The sequence below is a fragment of the Mauremys reevesii genome, linkage group 1, assembly GCF_016161935.1.
Source record: "Mauremys reevesii isolate NIE-2019 linkage group 1, ASM1616193v1, whole genome shotgun sequence".
Taxonomy (NCBI): Eukaryota; Metazoa; Chordata; order Testudines; family Geoemydidae; genus Mauremys; species Mauremys reevesii.
Window position 1 is genome coordinate 223972360 of NC_052623.1, and position 21447 is coordinate 223993806.

At 46.6% G+C, this 21447-nt stretch overlaps 1 protein-coding gene across 1 annotated transcript in view; it reads left to right on the forward strand.

Moving 5' to 3' along the window:
• LOC120371927 overlaps positions 1-13128 on the forward strand; it is a 13515-nt gene extending 387 nt beyond the window's left edge. Inside the window, exons 2-6 of the mRNA XM_039488437.1 lie at positions 3144-3240; positions 9504-9587; positions 10715-10804; positions 11780-11923; positions 12724-13128. Coding sequence (XP_039344371.1) covers positions 3144-3240; positions 9504-9587; positions 10715-10804; positions 11780-11923; positions 12724-12872 — 564 coding nt within the window. The 3' untranslated portion in view covers positions 12873-13128. The remainder of the gene's footprint in view (positions 1-3143; positions 3241-9503; positions 9588-10714; positions 10805-11779; positions 11924-12723) is intronic.
• The last annotated feature ends 8319 nt before the right edge of the window (positions 13129-21447 follow it).

The following is a 21447-nucleotide window of genomic DNA, read 5'->3' on the forward strand; positions in this document are numbered from 1 at the left end:
CCCTGGTGCTGGGTCACGGGATGAGCTGCAGCTGCAGCCTGAGGAAGGATCTCTTTCCATGGCCTGTGAAATCTGAGGGTGAATGACAGTTGGAGTGGGAGCTGCAGGCCCTGCTGAGCAGGATGTTTCCTGTCTGCTGGCTCCAGCTAACAAGGCAGAGCCTATGATTTAAACAGCAGCCTGTGAGCTGCCCTCATGGTTCACAGACTGTGTCCCAGACTGTTACCCTGCTGTCCTGGGCCCTGCAATGAGTGACTGAGGCTCCTGCCCCTCTCCCCACCCCCGCACCCCGACTCTCACAAGATAATCTCTCCCTTTTGCCTGTTCATTTCCATCCAGCTCCCCCACGCCGTACTCCCACTGACAGTGGGAGAGTCACGGTGCCCGTGGTCGTCTGCATTATCCTGGGGGCCTCTGCCTGGTCTTAATCATCCTGGGGCGCCCAGGTGCGAAGTGCCAGGAGCACAGCGCAGAGAGTGGGTGCTGATTGAATGTCACTGTGTGATGCCTCTGCAAAGCAGGGAGCTGCAGATGTCAGGAGTGAGGGTAGGTACCAGTCTGGGGTAGAGATTGGACAGGGTGCCTGGTAACTCCTCTCTCATTTACTATTTTATCCACTGTTTGGCAATTGAACAGTCCAGTCATGAAATCTGGAGATGATACTAGCTAGGGACAACTTCAGAGAAGCTGCATCTCTATCCCCCACCTCAGTGATCCACTCCAGGAGTTCCTACTCATGGTCTCAGCCATCACCTGTCTCTGGGTGGGAGCCCCTGTCCCACCTCCTTGTGGCCAGGGGTTTTTAATGCTGTGCATTCTCCCCAAGGCTCCTGAGCAGTGCATTGCCAGCAGTCTACAAGTTACAAGCCAGCTTTCTCTCCCAGCAGCCTGGTAGACCACCGTCCGTCCAATGATTCAGTGTTGGGATCCCCATGGTCAGAAGGTCCTGCCCATTAGATAAATCAAAATGAAGGCCCTGAGTCTGTTATTAAACAGCCTTTCATGCCAGAAGTTTTCTTTGTCTCTTGACTCTGGTAACACAGTTTGAACCAGTCTGTATAAACCACCTTGAAGGCTGTTATCTTTCTGGAGTTGTTTACAATCTCAGTGATTCACCTTAATCACGCCTCCCCACCCACCCACCCACCCTGTTTTTCTTCCCGAAGGAGCTGGTAACCCTCCCAAATGCAGTAGAACTTAAACTATTCATAGACTTAATACAGTGATTCCCAAAGATACTACCTGGGGTTGCAGTATCTGTCACGGGGGTTCTGAATATCATGAGGAGAGACATCATGGAAAAGAACCTAGAGAAATTGGAAATATTGCCGGGGAAAAAAGCGTGTCTTAAAATCGAGCTGTGGTAAATAGTTTTGAAGAGAGCTGATCCAGTAGAAAAGACAATCTTAGGAAGGAGATGTGTGGGAAAGGAGCATTATACTGTATTGTACTGAAAGCTGGCACTTGTAGGGATTTTACTTCTATAAAATGCTGTACAAACATTAGATAACAGCTCATTGGAAAGAAGATGGAGAGCGGGTGGCCATCAACATACACGTAACATTCACAACTTTGCAGTAAGACAATGACTATAATCAGGGTGAAAGTAACTTACAAGACTTACGGTACTGCGGAGTCCTGAGGGTGTGAGGCCTCATCTGGAAGAGGCGTGGCCTCAACCGGAAGAGGCAGGGCATCTCAAGATTTAAAGGCCCTGGGGCACTGGCTGTGGCTGGGAGCCCCAGGCCTATCAACCTGGGAGCTCCCAGCTGCAGAGGTGGCTGGGAGCCCACAGGCTCAGGGGCAAATTAAAGGGCCCGGGGCTCCAGCTACCGCCAGATCTCGGACCTTTAAATCCCAGCCCGGCCCAGCGCCAGAGCTGCGGGGGATTTAAAGGGCTCAGGACTCCCGCAGTGGTGGGGAGCTCTGATCCCCTTTAAATCCCAGCCCCAGCCCGGCTGCCAAAGCTGCGGGGCGGAATTAAAGGGCTCTGGCTCCCCACAGACACAGGGCTCAGGCCCTTTAAATCACAGCCACAGCCTGGGCGCCGAGCTGTGGGTGAGATTTAAAGGACTCCTGCGGCCCAGAGCCCTTGAAATCTCTGCCGCCCAGAAGCCGGTGCGGTCCAGCACAGCGTACTGGCTCTTGCCGATGCAGCTGGACGGTTCGACTTACTTTCACCTCTGACTATAATCAGACTTCATGCTTCAGGGCTTCAGCCAGTTACCTGCCGGGATCAGGAAAGAATTCTGGGAAGCCCCCATATTTGTGCTTTGTTTTGCTTTGTTTTGTTTCTTGCCCTCTTCTGAAGCATCAGACATTAGCTACAGAGGGAGCTGGGATGCTGGATGGGCTGGACCAGTCCTTTGAGGTGGTTCAGAGAAACTTCTTGCTAAGATATGTGGCTGGTGTCTTTTCCACATGCTCAGGTTCAAACTGATTGTCAGATTTGGGGTCAGGAAGAAATTTTCCCCCAGGGAAGATTGGCAAAAAGGGACCCTGGAGGATTTTCCTCTTCCTCTGAAGCATGGAGCATGGATCACCTGCCAGGATTATCTAGGCTTCTCTCACCTAGTCAGTTCCCTGCCATTGCAGGGGCCTTGGGCATTGGTGGTACCTTTGTCGTTCCTGCTTTCTGCCTGTGGCACACAAAAGCTTATTCTGCAGAGGACTGAAATGCTTTAGTCTAAATGCATCTTTGGGCTCAGACCTAGGGGTATCTGGGTGAAATGCAGTGGCCTGTGTTATACAGGAGGTCAGACTAGATGTTTTAATGGTCCCTTCTGGCCTTAAACTCAATTTAAAAAAAAAAAGGTGTTATCACCATTTTGCCAATAAACAGCATCATGGGAGAAGCATTATTTAAGCTGCTCCAAAGGGGAATAGCCCAGAATAATGGGATGAGAATAAAAAGGGGACATTTAAGATGAATGTGAGGAAGCTTCCTGACAGCGAACTACCCCTGAGAACCATTATCAAAGGGCTTTGTGGAAAGAAACCCTGTCCCTGGCTCATTTCAGATTCCAGCAGTGGGAATGTGTTTGTAGGATCACATTGGGCCCCAGGCGGAGGACTGGATGATCCATAGTGTTTCCCATCTCTGGTTTCAGTGACCCTGTGCAAACCCTGCCCTTTGTTTTCAGGTTCCAGAAGACCCCTGGATCCCTTCTCTGAGGCCGTGTATGAGGGAGATTGATTATAACCTGATGAGAGAGAAGCAGGAGATGTTCAGTCGCTCAGGTCTGTGTGTCTCCTCTTAACAGGGGAGCAGCTATCTAATGCCCTTTTCACAGGGGCGGCTCTAGGAATTTGGCGCCCCAAGCACGCTGGTCAGCGGCTCCGGTGGAGCAGAGGTCATGCCTGCGGGAGGTCCACAGGCCGCGGGACCAGCGGACCCTCCGCAGTCATGCCTGCTGGAGGTCCACGAACTGCGGCAGCAACGGACCCTCCACAGCCTGCGGCAGGTCCACCTGTCCGTGGCTCGGTGGACCTCCACAGGCATGACTGCAGAAGGTCCACTGGAGCCGCCTGCCGCCCTGCCCGGCAAAATGCCGCCCAGCGCGGCAGCGCGCTGGGGTCTGGAGCTGGCCTGCCTTTTGAACTGAGGCAGTAGTGTAGCTAGGGTGGGTGCAGGGGAAGCAGCCGCTTCCCCTCAGCACATTTTCCAAAAGCAGCGCCATAGTTAGGGGTTACCATGGTGCCAGCAGGCGGGGCCCATGCTCAGCTCTGAAGCTTGGCCTGCGGGGCCGGCACTGGGCTCCTGCAGGCAAGGGGGGCAGCACAGCCAGAGGAGCCATGGGGGGGTGTGGTAGGTGCAGCCGGAGGAGTGAGGGGGCCAGCTCCTTGGCCAGCATGCCCCAAGCTCAGCGTGGCCCCAACATCGCCGCGGCCGCCTCCTGCGGTGGCTCAGGGCTCGGCGGCTGAGTGCTTCCTGCCCCTTGCTAATGTGACAGCAGCAGCATCTCCCGGCAGCGGCTTGGCCCATGTGCGGGATGGGGGGTAGGGTAGGGACCGACCATCCACTCCCTGCTCATGTCACGTCCAAGATTCCAGGCCGCCACCTGCGGGGATCGCCCGGGGCAGGGGTGTGAAGCAGTTACTGCGCATCCACGCCCTTCGGGTTGCTCGTGACCCCACCCCTGCACCATGCCTCCCGCCCGTTTGCTTGACCACGCACCTCTGCATGGACCCTCTAGCTGCTGGTTACATTCCAACTGCCTGGAGCTTCCTGCGCTTCTCCTTCCCACTGCCGTGGCGGCTGCCTGGCGCGGTGTCATGGCTTCCTCCGAAGTCGCTCGGCAGCTGGTGAGTCCCACCTGGAGGCACGTGAAACTTTCTCACCTCTTCTGCTCCCCCAAAAAAACTTCCTCGGCCAGGCCGGGCCGCACTGCACCCGGCCACCTCCTCCAAGACGGTGGCGCAGCATGGCGCGGCACAGGCGTGGCCGAGAGGAGCTGGGGTGCGGCATGGCGAAGGAGCCAGCCAAGGGACGCACAGCAGCCAGAGGAGGAGTCAAGGGGTGGCGCCTTTTTATGTTTCCTCCCCTGCACTTAGAACCTGGCTCGCCACTGATCTGAGGCCCTGACCCAGAGTTATATCATTGCATCTTCAGTCCTGTGAGCTTGTCATTGGGACTGGGCACAAGTCTCCATTGCAAAATGTTTTGGTGAAAAATGCAGATTTAGAGACACTGAAACATTTCACAAATTCCTGACAATTCCACCCAATTGTTCCAAATACACACAGAACAAATCATTTCATTTCAACACTTTCTAAAGAAAACATTTTGGTTTTCTTCAGTTTTATATTACTTTTCCATTAGAAATTTCCTTTAATTTTATCTATAAAAAACAAATAAACAAACAAATATTAACTAATGTCCAAATGATTTCAGTCAACATTAAACTTTTTTTTTTACTTTTTCATTTGCCAAAAATTTCCCCAAAAAGTCATTTTTGGATCAACTCAAAACAATCTTCAAGTTAGTTTGCTTTTCTTCCCCAATGACCAGAGAACCAAACCATCTATTTTTATTTATTTATTTATTTATTTATTTGCCAAGCTGTAGCTCTGGTAGCTTGTTCTGTGTTGAGACCAGCAGTTACTCTTGTAGACTGATGGAGATGGAATTCCTTCCCAACATACACTGTGAGTCCCAATTCTAGGGACAGTTAATGTCCTATCTGCCCATCCTGCAGCCTTGGAGTGTAACCAGTGAGGGGGTCAGAAAGCGACTGTCTGGGGCCAGGCTAAACTATCATTTGAAAACTGCTCTGGAGCATTGGAGCAGGGGATGTTCTGTGCCCCCCTCCCACCGCAGTCACTGGTCTATTGAGCTCCCTCCCTCCTGCCCCCTGAGCAGCAGGGTTGTCCTTACTATGAGGTGAACTCAGGCGGCCACCTCAGGTGCCAGACTATGGGGGGTTGCCACTAGGACCCAGAGTGTAGAAAATTGTATCTGCTGCTGGTGCATATGTATCTCTCTGCTCTAGACGCACAGAGATGGTGGAGTGCTGTGCTGGAGGAAGGGGGGCACAAGAGACATAACAGCAGGCAGGAGAAAAGGTGAGAGGGAATAAATGAAAGCAGCAGGGCTGCAGGGAGAGAAAGGAGGAGGAGCCTCTTATGTACCTCTCAGGCACCCCAGGGCCTGAACTGATTAATACCAGCTTCTCAGGAGCTTCCTGTTTCCTGCTGCTTCCTGAACCCGCTTGAGGAGAACAGGCAGTCAATTGAAGTAGTAGGAGCCAGTTAGGCCCTTAAGATGCTGATATCTTCCCTCACTCAGGCCCTGCTACCAGCCTGTATTTGTCCCCTTCCATTGAGTGTTGAGAGCCACTCTAGCTGGCACAGAACAGCAGTCATGAGTGAAAGAAGAAAACGCCCCTCTGGGGCAGCATTCAGAAAAGAAAGAAAGCAAAGGCTTTTCTAGCTAAGCAGGAAGGAGCTCTCCTGAGATACATAGACTTCCAGCCCCAGTGAGTATGTGAGTGGTGAGGAGATGCCTGATCTTCCAGTTCGTCAGAGTACAGGTGACCTGGCAGCTACTACAGCATCCATATCTCCATCTAAAATGGATATAACCATGCACATTCCTAAAGAAAAGTGTAGATCAGAGAAGAGTGTGGTGGAGGTGCTAGAAACAGCTGCTGCTGAGTTTAGTTCCTTCAGTCTAGATGATCAGGACTATGGACCGACTTGAGCAGTTGTCTGAGGGACTTCCTTGTACTGCATGGGCCACAGCAAGTGAAAAACTTCATGTTCCCCAAAGACAATGAAAATAGAAGTTTCCATCTAACACATTACTGGTGTGAAATCCCCAATGGCGACAAAGTGGAGAGGCCATGGCTTATGTACTCAAAACCCAGAATGCTGCATACTTTTTTTGTTGCAGACTCTTCCAGTCTAATGTTCCAGACACATTGGGTTCTTCAGGAACAAAGAACTGGAAAAATCTGACTAGAAATGGGGCATGCCGTGGGAAGGCAGCAAATCACCAGAGAGCATTCCATAGGTGGAAAGAGCTTGAGATGAGACTAAGGTTAAAGGCCACCATAGATGATCAGCATCAAGACAAGATTGCAGCAGAGTCTCTTTACTGGCAAAAGGTTCCTAAAAGGCTCATTGCCATTGCTACCCAAAACCTAGCACTGTGTGGCACTTCAGATCAGTTGTATGTGCCAAACAATGGAAACGCCCTTAAAATTGTGGAGTTGATGGCTGAGTTTGATGCTGTACACCAGGAGCATCTAAGAAGAGTCACCACCAAGAAATGTACACACACCACTACCTTGGAAAAACAATTCAAAATGAGATCCATACAGTTACTGGCAACAAAAGTCAAACATAAGATTGTGGCACATCTGAAGTCAACAAGATATTACTATGACAAAGTGGGTATTCGCCCACGAAAACTTATGCTCCAATACTTCTGTTAGTCTATAAGGTGCCACAGGACTCTTTGTCGCTTTTTAAAGATATTACTCTGTTATTCTGGACTGCACACCTGACATCAGCCATACTGAACAAATGACTTTAATGGTGTTTTTTGTAACAACAGAACCTAGTGAAAATGTCCCTGCAATGGTGACTGTCAGAGAACATGTTCTAGAATTTATTAAAAGCAGCAAAAATTCCTGAGGCACCTTATAGACTAACAGACATTTTGCAGCATGAGCTTTCGTGGGTGAATACCCACTTCATCGGATGCAACCTAAAATTTATTGACATTGATGATACTACAGGAGCTAGTATAACAAATGTGCTTAAAAAGCTGGAAGATACAGGAATTGCGATAACTGACATGAGAGGTCAGGTCTACGATAATGGTGCCACATGAGAGGAAAGAATAGAGGAGTGCAGACACAGATCCGAGAGTTAAACCATTGAGCTCTTTTTGTCCCATACAGTTCAATGTCCCATACATTGAACTTGGTGATCAGTGATGCAGCATCAGCTTCTAGTGAGGCTGCTGAATTTTTTAATGTAATTCAAAGCATCTATGTATTTTTCTCTGCATCAACACATCGATTGCAAATTTTGAGGCAACATCTGGGAACATTCTCTCTGACACTGAAACCACTGAGTACCACAAGATGGGAAAGCCGACTGGAGGCATTAAACCCTATCAAACACCAAATTGGGAAGATAGATGATGCCATAGTTGCCATTATGGAGGATAATGCTATGACAGGAATGTGGGAGAACAGTGGCAGAGGGAAATGGAATCCCCAGAAACATACATAACTTCAAATTTCTGTGTGGCTTTGTGTTGTGGCAGGACATACTGTTTGAAATAAATGTTGTAAACAAGAGACTCCAAGGTGTTGACCTTGATATATCTGGAGCAATGGAACAACTGGACAAAGCAAAGTCATACCTACAGTCTTACCGGACAGATGAGGGATTTCAAAATGTTCTGAAGAGTGAACAGAAGTTGCCAGAGGAACTTCACACTGAAGCTATTTTCTCATCCATTCAAGAATACAAGAATCACCGAAGAAGAAGATATTTTGATTACGAGGCACGGGATAATCCCATAAGAGACCCCAAAGAACAATTCAAAGTTGAATTTTTTAACCAGGTGTTAGATTGTGCAATACAGTCAGTTGAAGAACGTTTCATGCAGCTCAAGGAACACAGCAGTATATTCGGGATGTTGTATGATATTCCAAAACTCCTCACTATGCCTGAAGAAGACCTACACCAGTAATGCAGAGCACCAGAGACAGTGTTGACACATGACGGCATGCGCAATATTGACGCGAGTTATTTAGGTGACAAACTGAAAGCCCTTTCAAGATACATTTCAGCAGGATCAACTCCAAAGGCTGTTCTGGAATATATGTGCACAAATAAGATGGCCACACTCTTTCCAAATACTTTTGTTGCTCTGCGCATACTTCTAACACTTCCTGTAACAGTTGCCAGTGGAGAATGCAACTTCTCCAAGCTGAAGTTAATTAAAAAACACCTATGCTCCACAATGACACAGGAGAGGCTGGTCAGCCTTGCAACCATCTCAATAGAGCATGAGCTGGCCAAGACTGTGGACCTTCAGCAGGAAGCAGTTCAAATCTTTGCAACAAAGAAGGCACAGAAAGCACCACTTTGATTATTCAAACAGATAAAAATGCCAGTGTTTACTATGCAGACAAGAAAAGTTACATTTGTTGTTTAGGTGTTTGAAAGTTAAGTGTTACTTAAAATTTTTGAACAAGGCATTTTAAGTTGTTAGTTCTTCTTTATTGGGGTAGATAGCAGAGCAGTACCATGAGAGGAGTAGAACAGGAAGAAGGCAGAATTGAGACCTTTCAAAGTTTTGGCCCAAGCGAGGGGGTATGGGGAAATCATTTGAGCTCCCTGCCTCAGGTGCCAAAATGTTGTGGGCTAGTCCTGCGGAGCACAGAGATCAGCCCAGGAGAGCCTCATGACTTTGAGTCACAGCCCTGTTATCCTTTGTGCCATTTTGTCTCAGTGTCTGATGGGAACATCCTGCCCAAGGGCTGTGCTGTGGTGGGGCTCAGGGAACATGCTCAGGGCATCTCCCAGCACCACTGCTAAAATGGTTACAGGGAATCACAGATTCTGCTCTGGGCCTGTCTTTGCCTAATCTGGAAACACCATGGAGAGCTGATCGACTGATTCATGGGGGAGGTGGGTATTTACATTTAAGAAGGAGGAGTCCCCTCTGTGGCTGAGGAGGCCAGGACCATTGTGGAACTTCCCTGGACCAGCAGCCAAAGATGTGCCCTTCACTCACCCCAGTATATTTCAGGTCAGATTGTAGCATCCCCTCAGTCACATTTACCACAATAACATGGAGATTTCTCTTGGAGAGTCTGAGTCAGCCTCTGACCACTCAGAGTCGATGTGAGTCACCATCTCCTATAAAAGAAGGAATAGACTGAAACTGGAAATCCTGCTCCTGGCCCCGGGTGTGTTCCCAGTCCCACAGTTTTGCTGTTCTCACTGTGATGAATTTCTGGTTCTCGTCTCTCCAGTCTCCTATTCAGATGACTCAGTGATGAAGCTGCAGTATTACACCGGGGACAGTGAGGGGGAAAATGATCCTGGATCAGAACAAGGTAATGCAGGAGGGGTAGACTCAGGCCGAGAGACCCAAATCTAGGCAGAGAACAGAATTTCTATGACACTTCTGCAATTGCAGCCATTTCCCCTCACACGGGTCCCATTTTACACTGTTGGGTCTAATCCCATTGAACAGGATTTCTGCCAGAATCTCAGGATGGGAACATGTGACCATCTCCTGAGCACACACCCCTGGGAGTGATTTGCAGTGACCTTCCCAGGTGAGGAGCTGGAGGAGACGGGTCAGTCTCTTTGGGTGGAAGGCGTCAGTGCCCAGCAGGGCTCGTCTCTCACTCCTGAGAAGAGGAATATTGGCCTATGTTAGAGAGAGATGATTGTCTTGTGTTGTAATTACAGATGGGCTCAGCCCAACTCACTGATCGAACCCACCAGAACTTTGGGGACTGGGGATTTGCAGATTCTGGCCCCAGCTCCAGATGTCAGTTTTGCAGCTGACACCTGTTGCTATAACAAGCTGAAGCAAAACCCTGGATCTGAACTTTCTGGCCTGGGCCCATCTCTAAGTATAAACAGGGTGTCATTTCTATCCCAGCTGCTCTCAAGGGAGTCCATGAATTTGGGCCCTTTGGGAGTTTAGCCTGTGGCTGGGGGAGGAGACACTGAGCAGATGAGCCAGTTCTGCTGAGAAGCTGGAGCGCTGCCAAGCTGAGCCCCGGGCTGCCTGAGAGGCTAGTGGAGAGCAGGAGCTCACAAAAGATCAGAACAGCAACCTCCCAGTGGGAGCTTTAAATCGTGCAGAGGAGGTTCCCCTCCCCAGGAAACAGGAAAATTCAAACCTGCAGAGATCAGCTGGATTCATACAGGCCGGCTCTGGCCTGGCAGCGCCCATGTCCCAACCTGTTATCTCAGCACAAGCCCAGATCCTGCTCCCACTGAAACACATACAAGAGCTGCTGTTGGATTCTGCAGGAACAGGATTGGCCCCCAGTTATTTCTGGGACTCCTGTTTTACTGTCGTTCTCTTACTTGTGCCCTTCTCACCATGGGCCCCCTGTGACTTCCCCTCTGAAGTGCCATGATACACAGCTCTAGTTATAAGGGCCACCTGCACTGAAGAGAGGCTGCTGGTGCCAGGGGCTGACTGTGGCATTTGCTGTTTCAGAGGGAGCTTCCCCAGGGGGGTCTCAGTTGGATTATGATAATGTGGAGGAGCCTGCCTTGAACGACATCTCCCAGACTCCAGATGGCCAAGGTGAGAAGTGAATCCGCCTCCTGGAAGCAACATCACCTTGACAAAAAACTAACTGTATTTCCCAGTAGGAACAATAGTGGTTTGTTATGAAAACCACAAAGTTCACCCACCAGTATTGTCTATTGGTGTAACACTAGGGGCGCTGACCAGGTGCATTACAAGAGCTGTGTGGAGTTCCAGGGGTAGGAAAGCGTGTGATGTCCTAGGTCATGACAGAGGCCCATTGCAGGGATTGAAGGAGCAGTTTGCTCATGAGCTGCCCACGCGGTACTTGGCTCAGATCACTGACCTTTGACCCACACTGCCATGAGCACTAGGGTTACTCACTAGTTGTAAAGAGGTAATATCAAAGGAGAGACCTTCACATAGGAGCAATGTTCCCTGCCAGCCTTTCCTGACATGCAGCTATGGCAGCTTATATACATCTGTGTCAGACATGCTTTGACAGGGGGAAGAGAGGGGGACATAGAGATTTTACACCCAAAGTCCCATTTCTGACCCTTATTAGCTGGCTCAGCTCCCAGTGGTTTCAGTGCATTGGAGACTGATGGCAGTTTATGGGAGTAAACCTTATCAGGAGAACGCATTGAAAAGACATTTTAAAATATTATCAAATTTAGGAAGCCAGGAACAAACTCTGAAGAATTCCAAGTCATTTACATTTGTAATTATTGTAACCAAATGCCTTGTGGAGCAATCCCTCTGTACTAGATCCCAGTCACATCTTTCTACAACTCCCCATCCCCCTTGTCATCTGGGAGCTCTAGGATCCTCTCAACCAACTATTGAAATGTATCAAATCAATGTGATCTGTAAATCCCTTCAATCTGAGGGTTCCAGAGAGGGCTTACCACCCTGAGGGTGGAAGTGCTGAGAGATCCCCAGGGACCAGTAAGGCTGGTGCATCTGCAGCTTGTAGTTTAATTCTGTCTTCACTGTGAATATTCTCTTAATTACTTCACATCTTCATGTCAGATGCCCCTGCCCTGCCTGGAGATGTCCCAGAGGATGGTTATGATGATGCCAGAGAAGTGTCTGAGCCTGAAGATGACCCTGGTTTGGGGCAGAATGATGAGAAAGGCACTGGTGCGAGTGACAGGAACAGGGATTCACAGACAGGTGAGTTTGCACTTCACAGTGTCTCTACAGAATGGGATGGGTGTAAATGTGCATTACACCACAAAGGAACAAACCTGGCCAACCCAACGCCTGTGGAAAAAAAACACCTCTCTTTCTCTCTTCTCTTCTTTCCCTCAAAGCAGAGGCTTCAGTGCTTGCAGTGGGGATGGGAAAAGCAGCAAAATCCCTCAATCTCTAGGTTCAAATCCTTGTGTGGCTGCCACACCCTGGATTACTGGATTCCGACCAGTTTACTGTGTGTGTATCTTTTGGACAGAATCTTATAAACCAAAGTCCTGTTACTGATGTGCATTGTTAGAGCTCATGACACTTCCTGTAAAAGTCAGGCTTTGCCCATTATCCTTGGCCATCATCTCCTCTCCCCTCCCCTCCCTTCCCCATTGTGTCATGAGCAGAGACACCACCAGCCACCTCAGAGGAATTGGAGTGGCAATCAAATGTGCATTACTTAGTACTTGATAAGAATAACATGCTTATGTGTTAGCGCAGAGTGAATTATACAATGCCTTTAAGTAAGAGCTACTTCCTGAAAGTGATTGGGTTTTGTACATGCAGTGACAGGTGATTACAGTTCTCACTTGGCAACTGCAAATGGTCTGGAAACCAAGGATTTTACTTCCAGAATATGTACAGAGATGATGGATTAAAATTTGTCATGGACCCAATGAGAAGAACGAAGAGGGAACATTTTCTAACCCATACCAGAGAGTGCCCTCCACCATTGCTATGTAGCCATAAAATGTATCCACTGACTGTATGTGTCTCTCTTTGTATTTTAGGCTGGAGTCTGCACTCTCTAAGGAATGAAGGTGTCTCTGCAACAGAGAAAGAAACCCTGTTCCTGCCTCCTGGAGACACAAGTTATGATGATGTGGGACATGGTGACTCTGGGGGATCAGTATCAGAGAAATGCGATTGGACCAAATAACCTTGGGATAATGTAAAAGCTTTCCCTCTTTCTCTCAGAAATGCTCCCTCTGGCATGATTCCCAGAGACACTCCCTGCCTGGTAGATAGACAAAGCAGATGTTTCTTTAGGGTTTGTGTGAAGTTGCAGGAAATACAAGTGTGATTGGGAAAAAGTTCAGAGATTTCCTCTGTGTAACTTCCATTGATTGACCAGGATGGAAGTTTCCTGCTTTTTTATCCCTGTAATTTCTTCAGGTTCAATTTGTGCCTTTTTCTTATTAAATCCTTTCTGAAAGTCTTCCCCATAGTGAAAGTTTTTCTTGCCAGATGAATTGTGCAGTTTCCACGGGGAGAGGCTGAGACTGAACAAACCAAGAGACAAGGGTGGACCACCTCTGGGTATGGCAAGCTATTTGAAGCGGGTGGGGTGGTTTACACTGGCATGTGGTAAAAGTGAGACACCAGCAAGAGAACATTCTGCAGTGAGCAACATGGTTGTTCCTAAAGCAAATTCAGATTTGAAACATTCATTGAATCCAAGGAGATAAATGGGAAATTCCCCCTGGGTAATTCACACCTAAAATTAAACAAATGGAGAAAAGAATTCCCCATTAGCGATAAATACAAAGGAAGAATATTTCTGCTAGGATAATAAATACTTTATAGACAATAGTGACAAGGGGAAGGTTAATCAGAGTCTGGATTTCCATTGAACCAATAAAGCTACAACAAGTAACAAATCACTGAGTTGTTACTAGAAACTAGTAAAACTGATCATGTTCACACAGTGGAATATTTATTTCCAATGCCATCTACAAATATAGTTTAATATCAACGCTGAGCTGAGTACTGACCAGTGGAGAAGCCAGAAGTGTTCTCTGGATGAACCCTCAGTGAAATCAGTACCAGAACGCATGCAGAGTACATTGCTATTTCACAGAAATGTCTTTCTTTCCTTTACCACAAATCCTGCATTCAGTTTGGTCACTTCATCTGTACACAGATACAATGGAGATAGAAAAGGCTGACAGAAGATGAAAGCAGATGATTGGAAGCAGGAAGTTTGGGGGTGGGAGAGTCTTATGAAGAGACTAGGAATAAAACAATTTACTTTTGAAAGGGAAAAACAGAAGACAACATTATTGAGACATGTAATAGAGTGTAGTGATCCTTGGAGACTGAGAAGGGAAATCTCAGGGGCTGTGCTAATCCATTCCAGGGGTTGTGTCTTCAAGACAGATGTGCGGGACAAAGGAAATGACCAGAGAGAGGAGGTGGCCCCAGGGTTGATGTTTGTGCTTTAGCAGGGAACCCAGGCTTCTGACTCTGCCTACGGCCTGGGTTTGGTCAGTCCGTCCAGGGGGGGTCACATTGCTCACAGGCAAAGAGGAGGAGAACTCCCCCAAAAATGGTACATGCATATCCTGGAGAAAAGGAAAGAGAAAAGGGACAGCAGCAGGTGAAGGTCACTGAGTATGGAATTCCCTTGTATAAGTGAGCTTTGATAAAATGCAAGGTCATACATATGTGACTCTGAGAAGGATTTATGTGTCATAATGGACAAACATTATGACAAATCCCAGGGTGATGCTGTTGCCAAAATGGCCAACACAATTCTTGGAAGTATATATAAGAGAATAATGACTAGAAATAGGGCGCTGATTTTCTCTCTCTATTAAACATTGGTAAGACCAATACCAAAACCTTGTATCCAGTTGTGTTGTTCACATTTTAAGTGGAACAGTGAAAAATTGGACAAGGGACAGTGAAGAGCTATTTTTAAAAGAGCTGAAAAGATGCTTTACAGTGAGAGACAAGAGCTCAATCTGTTCAATTTATCAAAAAGAAGATCAAGAGGTGACTTGATTACAGTGCATAAATACCCTCACAAAGAGAAAATACTGGGTATGAAAGGGCTCTTTCATCTAGCAGACAAAGGCATAATAAAGAAGTTAATGCCAGAGAAATTAAAATTAGAAATAAGGGACAAATTTGAAATAGGTGATTAAACATTGGAACAAAGTACCAAGGGAAATGATGGATTCTCCACCTCACATGGAGTTGGCAGGAGGGAGCAGGAGCTACTTAAGCAAGTGCTCTCAGGTGATATAGAAAACGATTTCTCTCAGGTGCTTGGCTGGTGGGCCTCACTCACATGCTCAGGGTCTAGCTGATCTCCATTTTGGGGTTCAGAAAGGAAATTTTCCCCAGGTCAGATTGGCAGGGACACTGGAAGTTTTTTCCATCCTCTGCAACATGGGGCACAAGTCACTTGCTAGGATCATTTGGGTACATCTCACCAATCAATTCCCTGCCATTAAAGGGGCCTCATGTGTGGGTGCCCCTCAGTCCCTCCTAGTCTCTGTCTGTGGCACTCAATAGTTTAGTCTCCTGAGGGCTGTAACAGTTTGGTCTAATCCAGGCTGTTGGGCTCAATGCAGGGGTGACTTTGATGGTCTGTCATGTGTATTGGGGTTAGACTGGATTATTTAATTGTCCCTACAGGGCTTAAAATCTACACATCTATGTTATGGCTACAATGTTGCTGTGTCTGACCTGTGGCCACTTCAACTCACAGGTGCCCCCTCTTTCCAACCCAGTCACCTCCTAGCACTCAGGGAATGGCAGCAGCAACAAACGGCAATAGGGCGCTGGTAGGAGTAACTTTAGGGACAGTTACTAGCCACAGAAAACAAAACCTCTCCCAGCACCCCTGACTGCTGCACATCAGGGTCTCTGGCCATACAGAAGATGGTCCAGCACTCACAGTGGAAAGGAATGAGAGAGGGACAGAAACACCCAGGAGAGGGAGTTACATGTTTCAGCCATGTTGGTATGTGGGTACCAGCTCAAACACATGCATTGTACCCACAAGCAGAGCAAGTTCACACTATAAAAACACCAAACCCAAGAGGGACATGTTAGTCTCAGCACAAGTTCTGCTTTAATCCATTAGAAACAATCTGTAATTATTGGGGCAGTTCGGTGCTGGAGTACACCAAACCCCTGAAGTGCCAGTAGTGTGCCCGGTACACCGTCACTGGGAGGCAAGCACTGTAGGTGCTTCGGCAACTAGGTCTGATTGGTTCCACTAACTGCTCAGACACTGGCTAAGGGAACGGGAAACGTTATACATACACTAGGTCCAGAGGCTTAAACAGTTACAGTTCATAGGGGAAAATACTGGTAAATGTTTGGGTCTCTGGGGCTGTCCAGTTGAGAGTCAGGGTTCTTCAGGTCGAGTGCCTGGAGTGCCCTCTCCAGTCCAATCTCTATTCAAGCAAATGTGACCTTGCAGGTTTCTAGGTCATGTTGACTTAGTGTCTCTCTTTGGGCTGCTCTCCATTGGCTTCCTGCTCAGCCGCTGCTGTTCCTTCATAAACCTCTCACAGACCTACAGCCAGCAGTTAGCTCTGGCAGTCACAGCCTGTTCCATGTGCAGCTCTGCATGTGGTTCCTGGGGATTGCCCTCTGCATCCAGCTCTCTGTAGCTCCTCACTTGCCATGAGACCACCACTCCCCACAATAGCCCGGCCCTTTCCTGGTTCAGGGCCATTCCCCTTACCTGTTCAGAGGAAAGGGAAGTGCCATGGGGAAGGGTCTGATGGGGGTTGTAGTCCCATTCTTAGCAGATCCATCACAGTCTCAAACATAAGATGAAAGATTCTGCAAACAAAGAAGGTTCCTCTCTGCCATATCATTCCCAAAGAGTTTTGAGGTCACATTGATTGCCTCTTTTGTTTAACAAAATAGTCTTAAAGTCTGCATCCATCTTTTCAGCTCCTTTCTATACCTTTAACTGCCAACTTTAAATAATACAGTTTGGGAACATACTGATTTCCTATATTCTTTTACCCATAAAAGATCCATGACATTTTATCAAATAACAGAAACTTGAGAAAGTCAAAGTGTTTGTGAAAAAAAATACATTTTTTAAAGATATCTCTGGGGTCAGTGGATCCTGATCCACAAATGTTCAGGCCAGACTGAAGACTGAGTAACTGAAGGGAACATTCATCTGATAGACAAAGTTCCCCTCTCACTTCCCCAGCAGAAGGGTCAGCAAAGCCAGTGTCACATAAGCTGGCAGGGACCACAGCCAAGACAGGCAGGGTACATCTCCAAAACCTTGGAGACAGCATGGCCTGAGGCTCTGTAGGACTGACACTCTGTAGACCCGAGTCAAAGAAAAAGGCTAGACACTGACAACAAAGTCAGCACAACCCATTTCTTTTCACTGCATATGAGCCATCAGAAATCTGAGTTCTCTGTCTCCATGGAGGAACCAAGAGTCGAGATTAGGCTAGAAAATCAAAGAGAGAATATGTATATTGACAACTTTCAAAGTTTCGGAGGCTTTTGTTTCAATCAGGGACTGCTTGGCAAGCTGTCTGCCCCTGAACACTTCAAAGGGAAAATGTCACTACTCTCAGAAGGATAGAAGAGATCCTCTACCAAATGAATGATATTCCCATACATGGGTCAGTGCAGACTCAATCTCTCTTTGCAGTCCTAAAGGGCCTGGAGAAGTTAGGCCTAAAATTAAACAATAAGAGTGAGGTAACAGAACTGAGTCAAGTTTCTGTGTCAAATCATTAGTGAGACAGGGATCAGAGCAGACCCAGAAAATGTTCAAGCCATAACCCAGAAGAGTGAGGCTCAGAATATCAGTGTGTGGGCATATGAGCCTCCTGGGAAAATTTCTGGAGGAGAAGTCAAAACCCTCAAGATACCTGCACAAGGACAAAATTTCATGGCACTGAGGCCAACACAGAGTCCAGAATTCAGGGAGATTGTACATAGCCTGAGCATCCTACTGAGTTTAGCCTTATATAGTCTGAATAAAGATACTGCGGTTTCAGCCATTTCAGCTTTCTATGGACCTAGCACAGTCCTCTTTCAAACACAGTCACCTACAATATGGCACCCATCACACATGCCTCTCCAGCTCTCACCAACATAGCAGTGCTGTGCAGATTTACAAAACAAGGTATTATCCCCTGTGTGGCATGTAAATGCTTCAGAGACTTCCTTGTAGGCCTAAAGTTCCATTTAGACACCAACCACAAGCTGCTAGCTACTCTGCTAGGGACAAAGCCCCCAGATGAATTACCCCTAAAATACAACATCTGAATGATGCTCATGTGGTTCCAGTTTTCAGTTCCTTCTGTAACTGGAACAAAATCTCATGGCAGCAACCCACTTTCCAGAGCTGTCACTCCAGACAGTCCTCAGCCAGAGTTCAAGCTGGAGAACCCACGGACCAAGTGCTCCCTCCCTGGCCAATCAGTGTAAAGCACCCCTAAAGACATCAGCACTGCAAACATGCGGTGTGACATACCTGAGCTAGCTTTAGTCCAGTGTTTCCCAAACGGTGCATCCCGAACCATCAGCGGATCATGGGATGGTTCTAGATGGGTCATCATGTCCAGGCCTGGATTAACCTGTCACAAGACCCTGATGTAGGCAAACATACAGTTCTCCTGGCCAAGTGAAGAAGGGAGGCCTCCAAGCCCTCCAAACATCTCCCTGCAGTGTCCAGCCCCTGGACCCTGGACACTCTCACTATTCACAAGAAGCAACGCAACTCAGATTAGCAGTTAGACCTCAGATCACCTCTCCACTTATCTCACAGAATTTATATATGTTCATAGTGAAGTCAAGTATAAGTTTATTTAACAAAGATAGACATTCAAACATTAGCAATAGAAGTATTGGAAACTAATGGTTACATATACAACAAAATTGCAACATGCATTCTGGAGCCCAGTCTTAATTAACAAGACACTCTCATGTCTTGTAGAGTAAACCCTTGCAACATTTTACAGCCAATCTAGCTTTGAGCCTCCTTTCATGAGTCAAATACGCTGTCAGCTTGACTCCCACATGAAGGCTCCAGCGTGTTCTTTTGCCACTGCCCTCCCACAAAATATACCAGTCCCATCCTTTGTCTTTATTCATAAACAGGACACTCCCCTGCTGTTTTGTGTCATCTGTCAATTTTCTCTCTGGCAGATTTTGCAGACTTTCAACTGACTTTGGCTCAGTTTGCAAATAGGCTTCCACTGTGTGGCATGCAATACACCATATAGATGACCAGAAAGGGAAACAGGTGTCTATTACTTAGTGCCTGAGAGGAACATTTCGGAGGTATGTCACCTCTTGGTGATCTGCCTTAGCTCCAGGACCTTAAGAACATATTTTTAGTATAGATCCATAACTCCTTAAATATCATCTGTGCATACATTCCACAATGATTATGATTACCAGTGGTCTACTGGCTATTGGTAGAGACCTTACATGGCACCCTTCAGAGAACTATGATTAAGGCTACGTTTTAGAGGTGTTATACAGGCGACGTTGTGGGACCTGAAGAAACAAACATTCCATTGATGCAAGTAGTGTTTGAAATGGGTCATAGGGGCAGGGAAATGGGTGTAGCTGATGATGACTGTGACCATAAAAATGATGGGGAGGAGAAACACAAGACCAGAGCTCTGAGCCAAGATTTGTTTGCAACTCTGGACCCCAGCCAGGAGAACGCAAATGATTTAAACAAAGGGAGGTATGGAGATGAGGCACAGGTATGTTGCATGTAAGAATGTTCAAGGGGTTTGCCAGGGACCTGGTCACTGATGCTTGTTTGGCTAGAGACTTTTGGATCAAGACAGCACAGAGACATATTGCTTTTGTTGTTGTTGTCTTTTAAGCTGCATGCTGAAGGGGGTCTCTTGACACACAGTGTAAAAGGTTTTAAAATCACATTCTGAAAAAATACAGAGATGCCTTACACGTATTTCTTACTGTAAATTTTTCAGCAGCTGAGAGATGGTTCTTCAGACGACTTGGAGATTCTGGTTACTGACAGCTCTGAAGGGTCAGATGGGTTGGGCCTGATCTGTTTTGCCCAAACCAGATGTGAAATAGGATGCCGAAAAAGTGAGGGATGCTTATTCTATAGGCCTGTACTAGCTAAAGTTGAGGGAGAAATTTGGTATTGAGCCTGTACAAGTTCATAACCGTAAAACCGTTGTGTGCAATTGTATGAGTTGTTGTGCATGGAATCATCAAGCACTGCCTGAGAGAGAAATAAATTGAGGATTGCCCTGGGTGCATCATGCATGCCCCCAGTCAGAGGCGTCACAACTGCGTGAACTGGTCTGTAGATTATGTGAACTGTAAAATTAAAGAAATTAGTCATAGCTTGTGTATGGAGAGTGTGTTAAATATCATCATCAAAATGGGGTACATGCTGCAGTTCCTCTGTTTAACCCAGGAACATTTAGCTCTAGGGGCAGAGCTGGTGGAGAAAGTGACAGAGGCAGAGGACCCAAATAGAGCATTAGGTGAAATCATCAAACCGAAAGATAAATGTTTTGTGCGGAATGTTGAACATCTTGTTCATTCAACCAATTACAAAATCCTGCTGAGAAAAAACACTAAAAGTTAGAACGTGGTTTGGGTACAAACCAGGGCATGTTGTAAAAATAAAATAAAGATGCGTGTTTTAAATAATATGTCAGTTGAAAATGACAGTGTGAAGCGTGTTTTTTATGGAGCTCATGGTGAGGGGTTGTTAAAAGGGATGCAGGTTGCCCCTGTAGTATACTTGTAGTTAGGTTACAGTTTGTCAACAACGATAAGAGGTATATGGATGGCCTGTTCCTCTAACAAGGGGTCTCAGATGCTTGTGCATGAGGTTTAAAGGCTGTTGGGGCATCTAGGCAATTGTAAAGTAGCCCCAGAAACCCACTTAACTCGTATCACCTTCTGCTTCAGTTGTGCCTTTTAATTTTCCTCCAGGCCCCCTGCATTAGGACTTTAGTGATTGTGATACCTCTATTTTCAGCAATGTCGCAGGTCTCTTGTCTACTGGTTCATATTATTTAATGCTGTAAAGCATCTAGGGCTGCAGTTTGCGTAAAAGTGTTTTATACAAACAAAACAAAAATATTCTCTAAGGGCTTAGACAAGATAATCATAAACAGAATAGTAATTGTTACTTTGCAGGCCCTGCTACAAAGTATCTTCAAGTATGTAATCCCTCTATGTTTTTGATAATATTATTTCTGACAGGCCATTGGATGGGGGAGATAATACCTCATAAAGTGGGAACGTGATTCTGAATGACAAGGGGGTGTTGATCTACTAGGTAAGTCGGTTAGACTAAAATCTTTGTGTCACAGAGATAATTATTTAGTTATGGAAATTCAGTAAACTTAACATCTTTTTAGTCTTACATTATTTAATTTTAAGCCCGTGCTTTTGCTGCAGATTTTAAAAAAGCATGCTGCTTCAAATAGGCCTCATTGCATGCAATTTTTTTTATTGAATCACATATGTAAAACCCCTCAACTGACCGTTTTCATTGAGTTTTCATACTATACTCAATTTTTTTTTGGTACTTTAAAAACACTATTTTTATTGTATTTATTTTTAAAAGGATTGGCTAGAGTAGCATAAACATTTTTATATCACTGAACTTTTACAAAACTTCCTAAAAGAGGCTTTGTTGTGTTACACCTCATTCAATGCTAAAAATAGTAAATGGGGTTTTAGTGCTGCTGAGCCGCTAGTTCTCAGTAGGCCCTGTA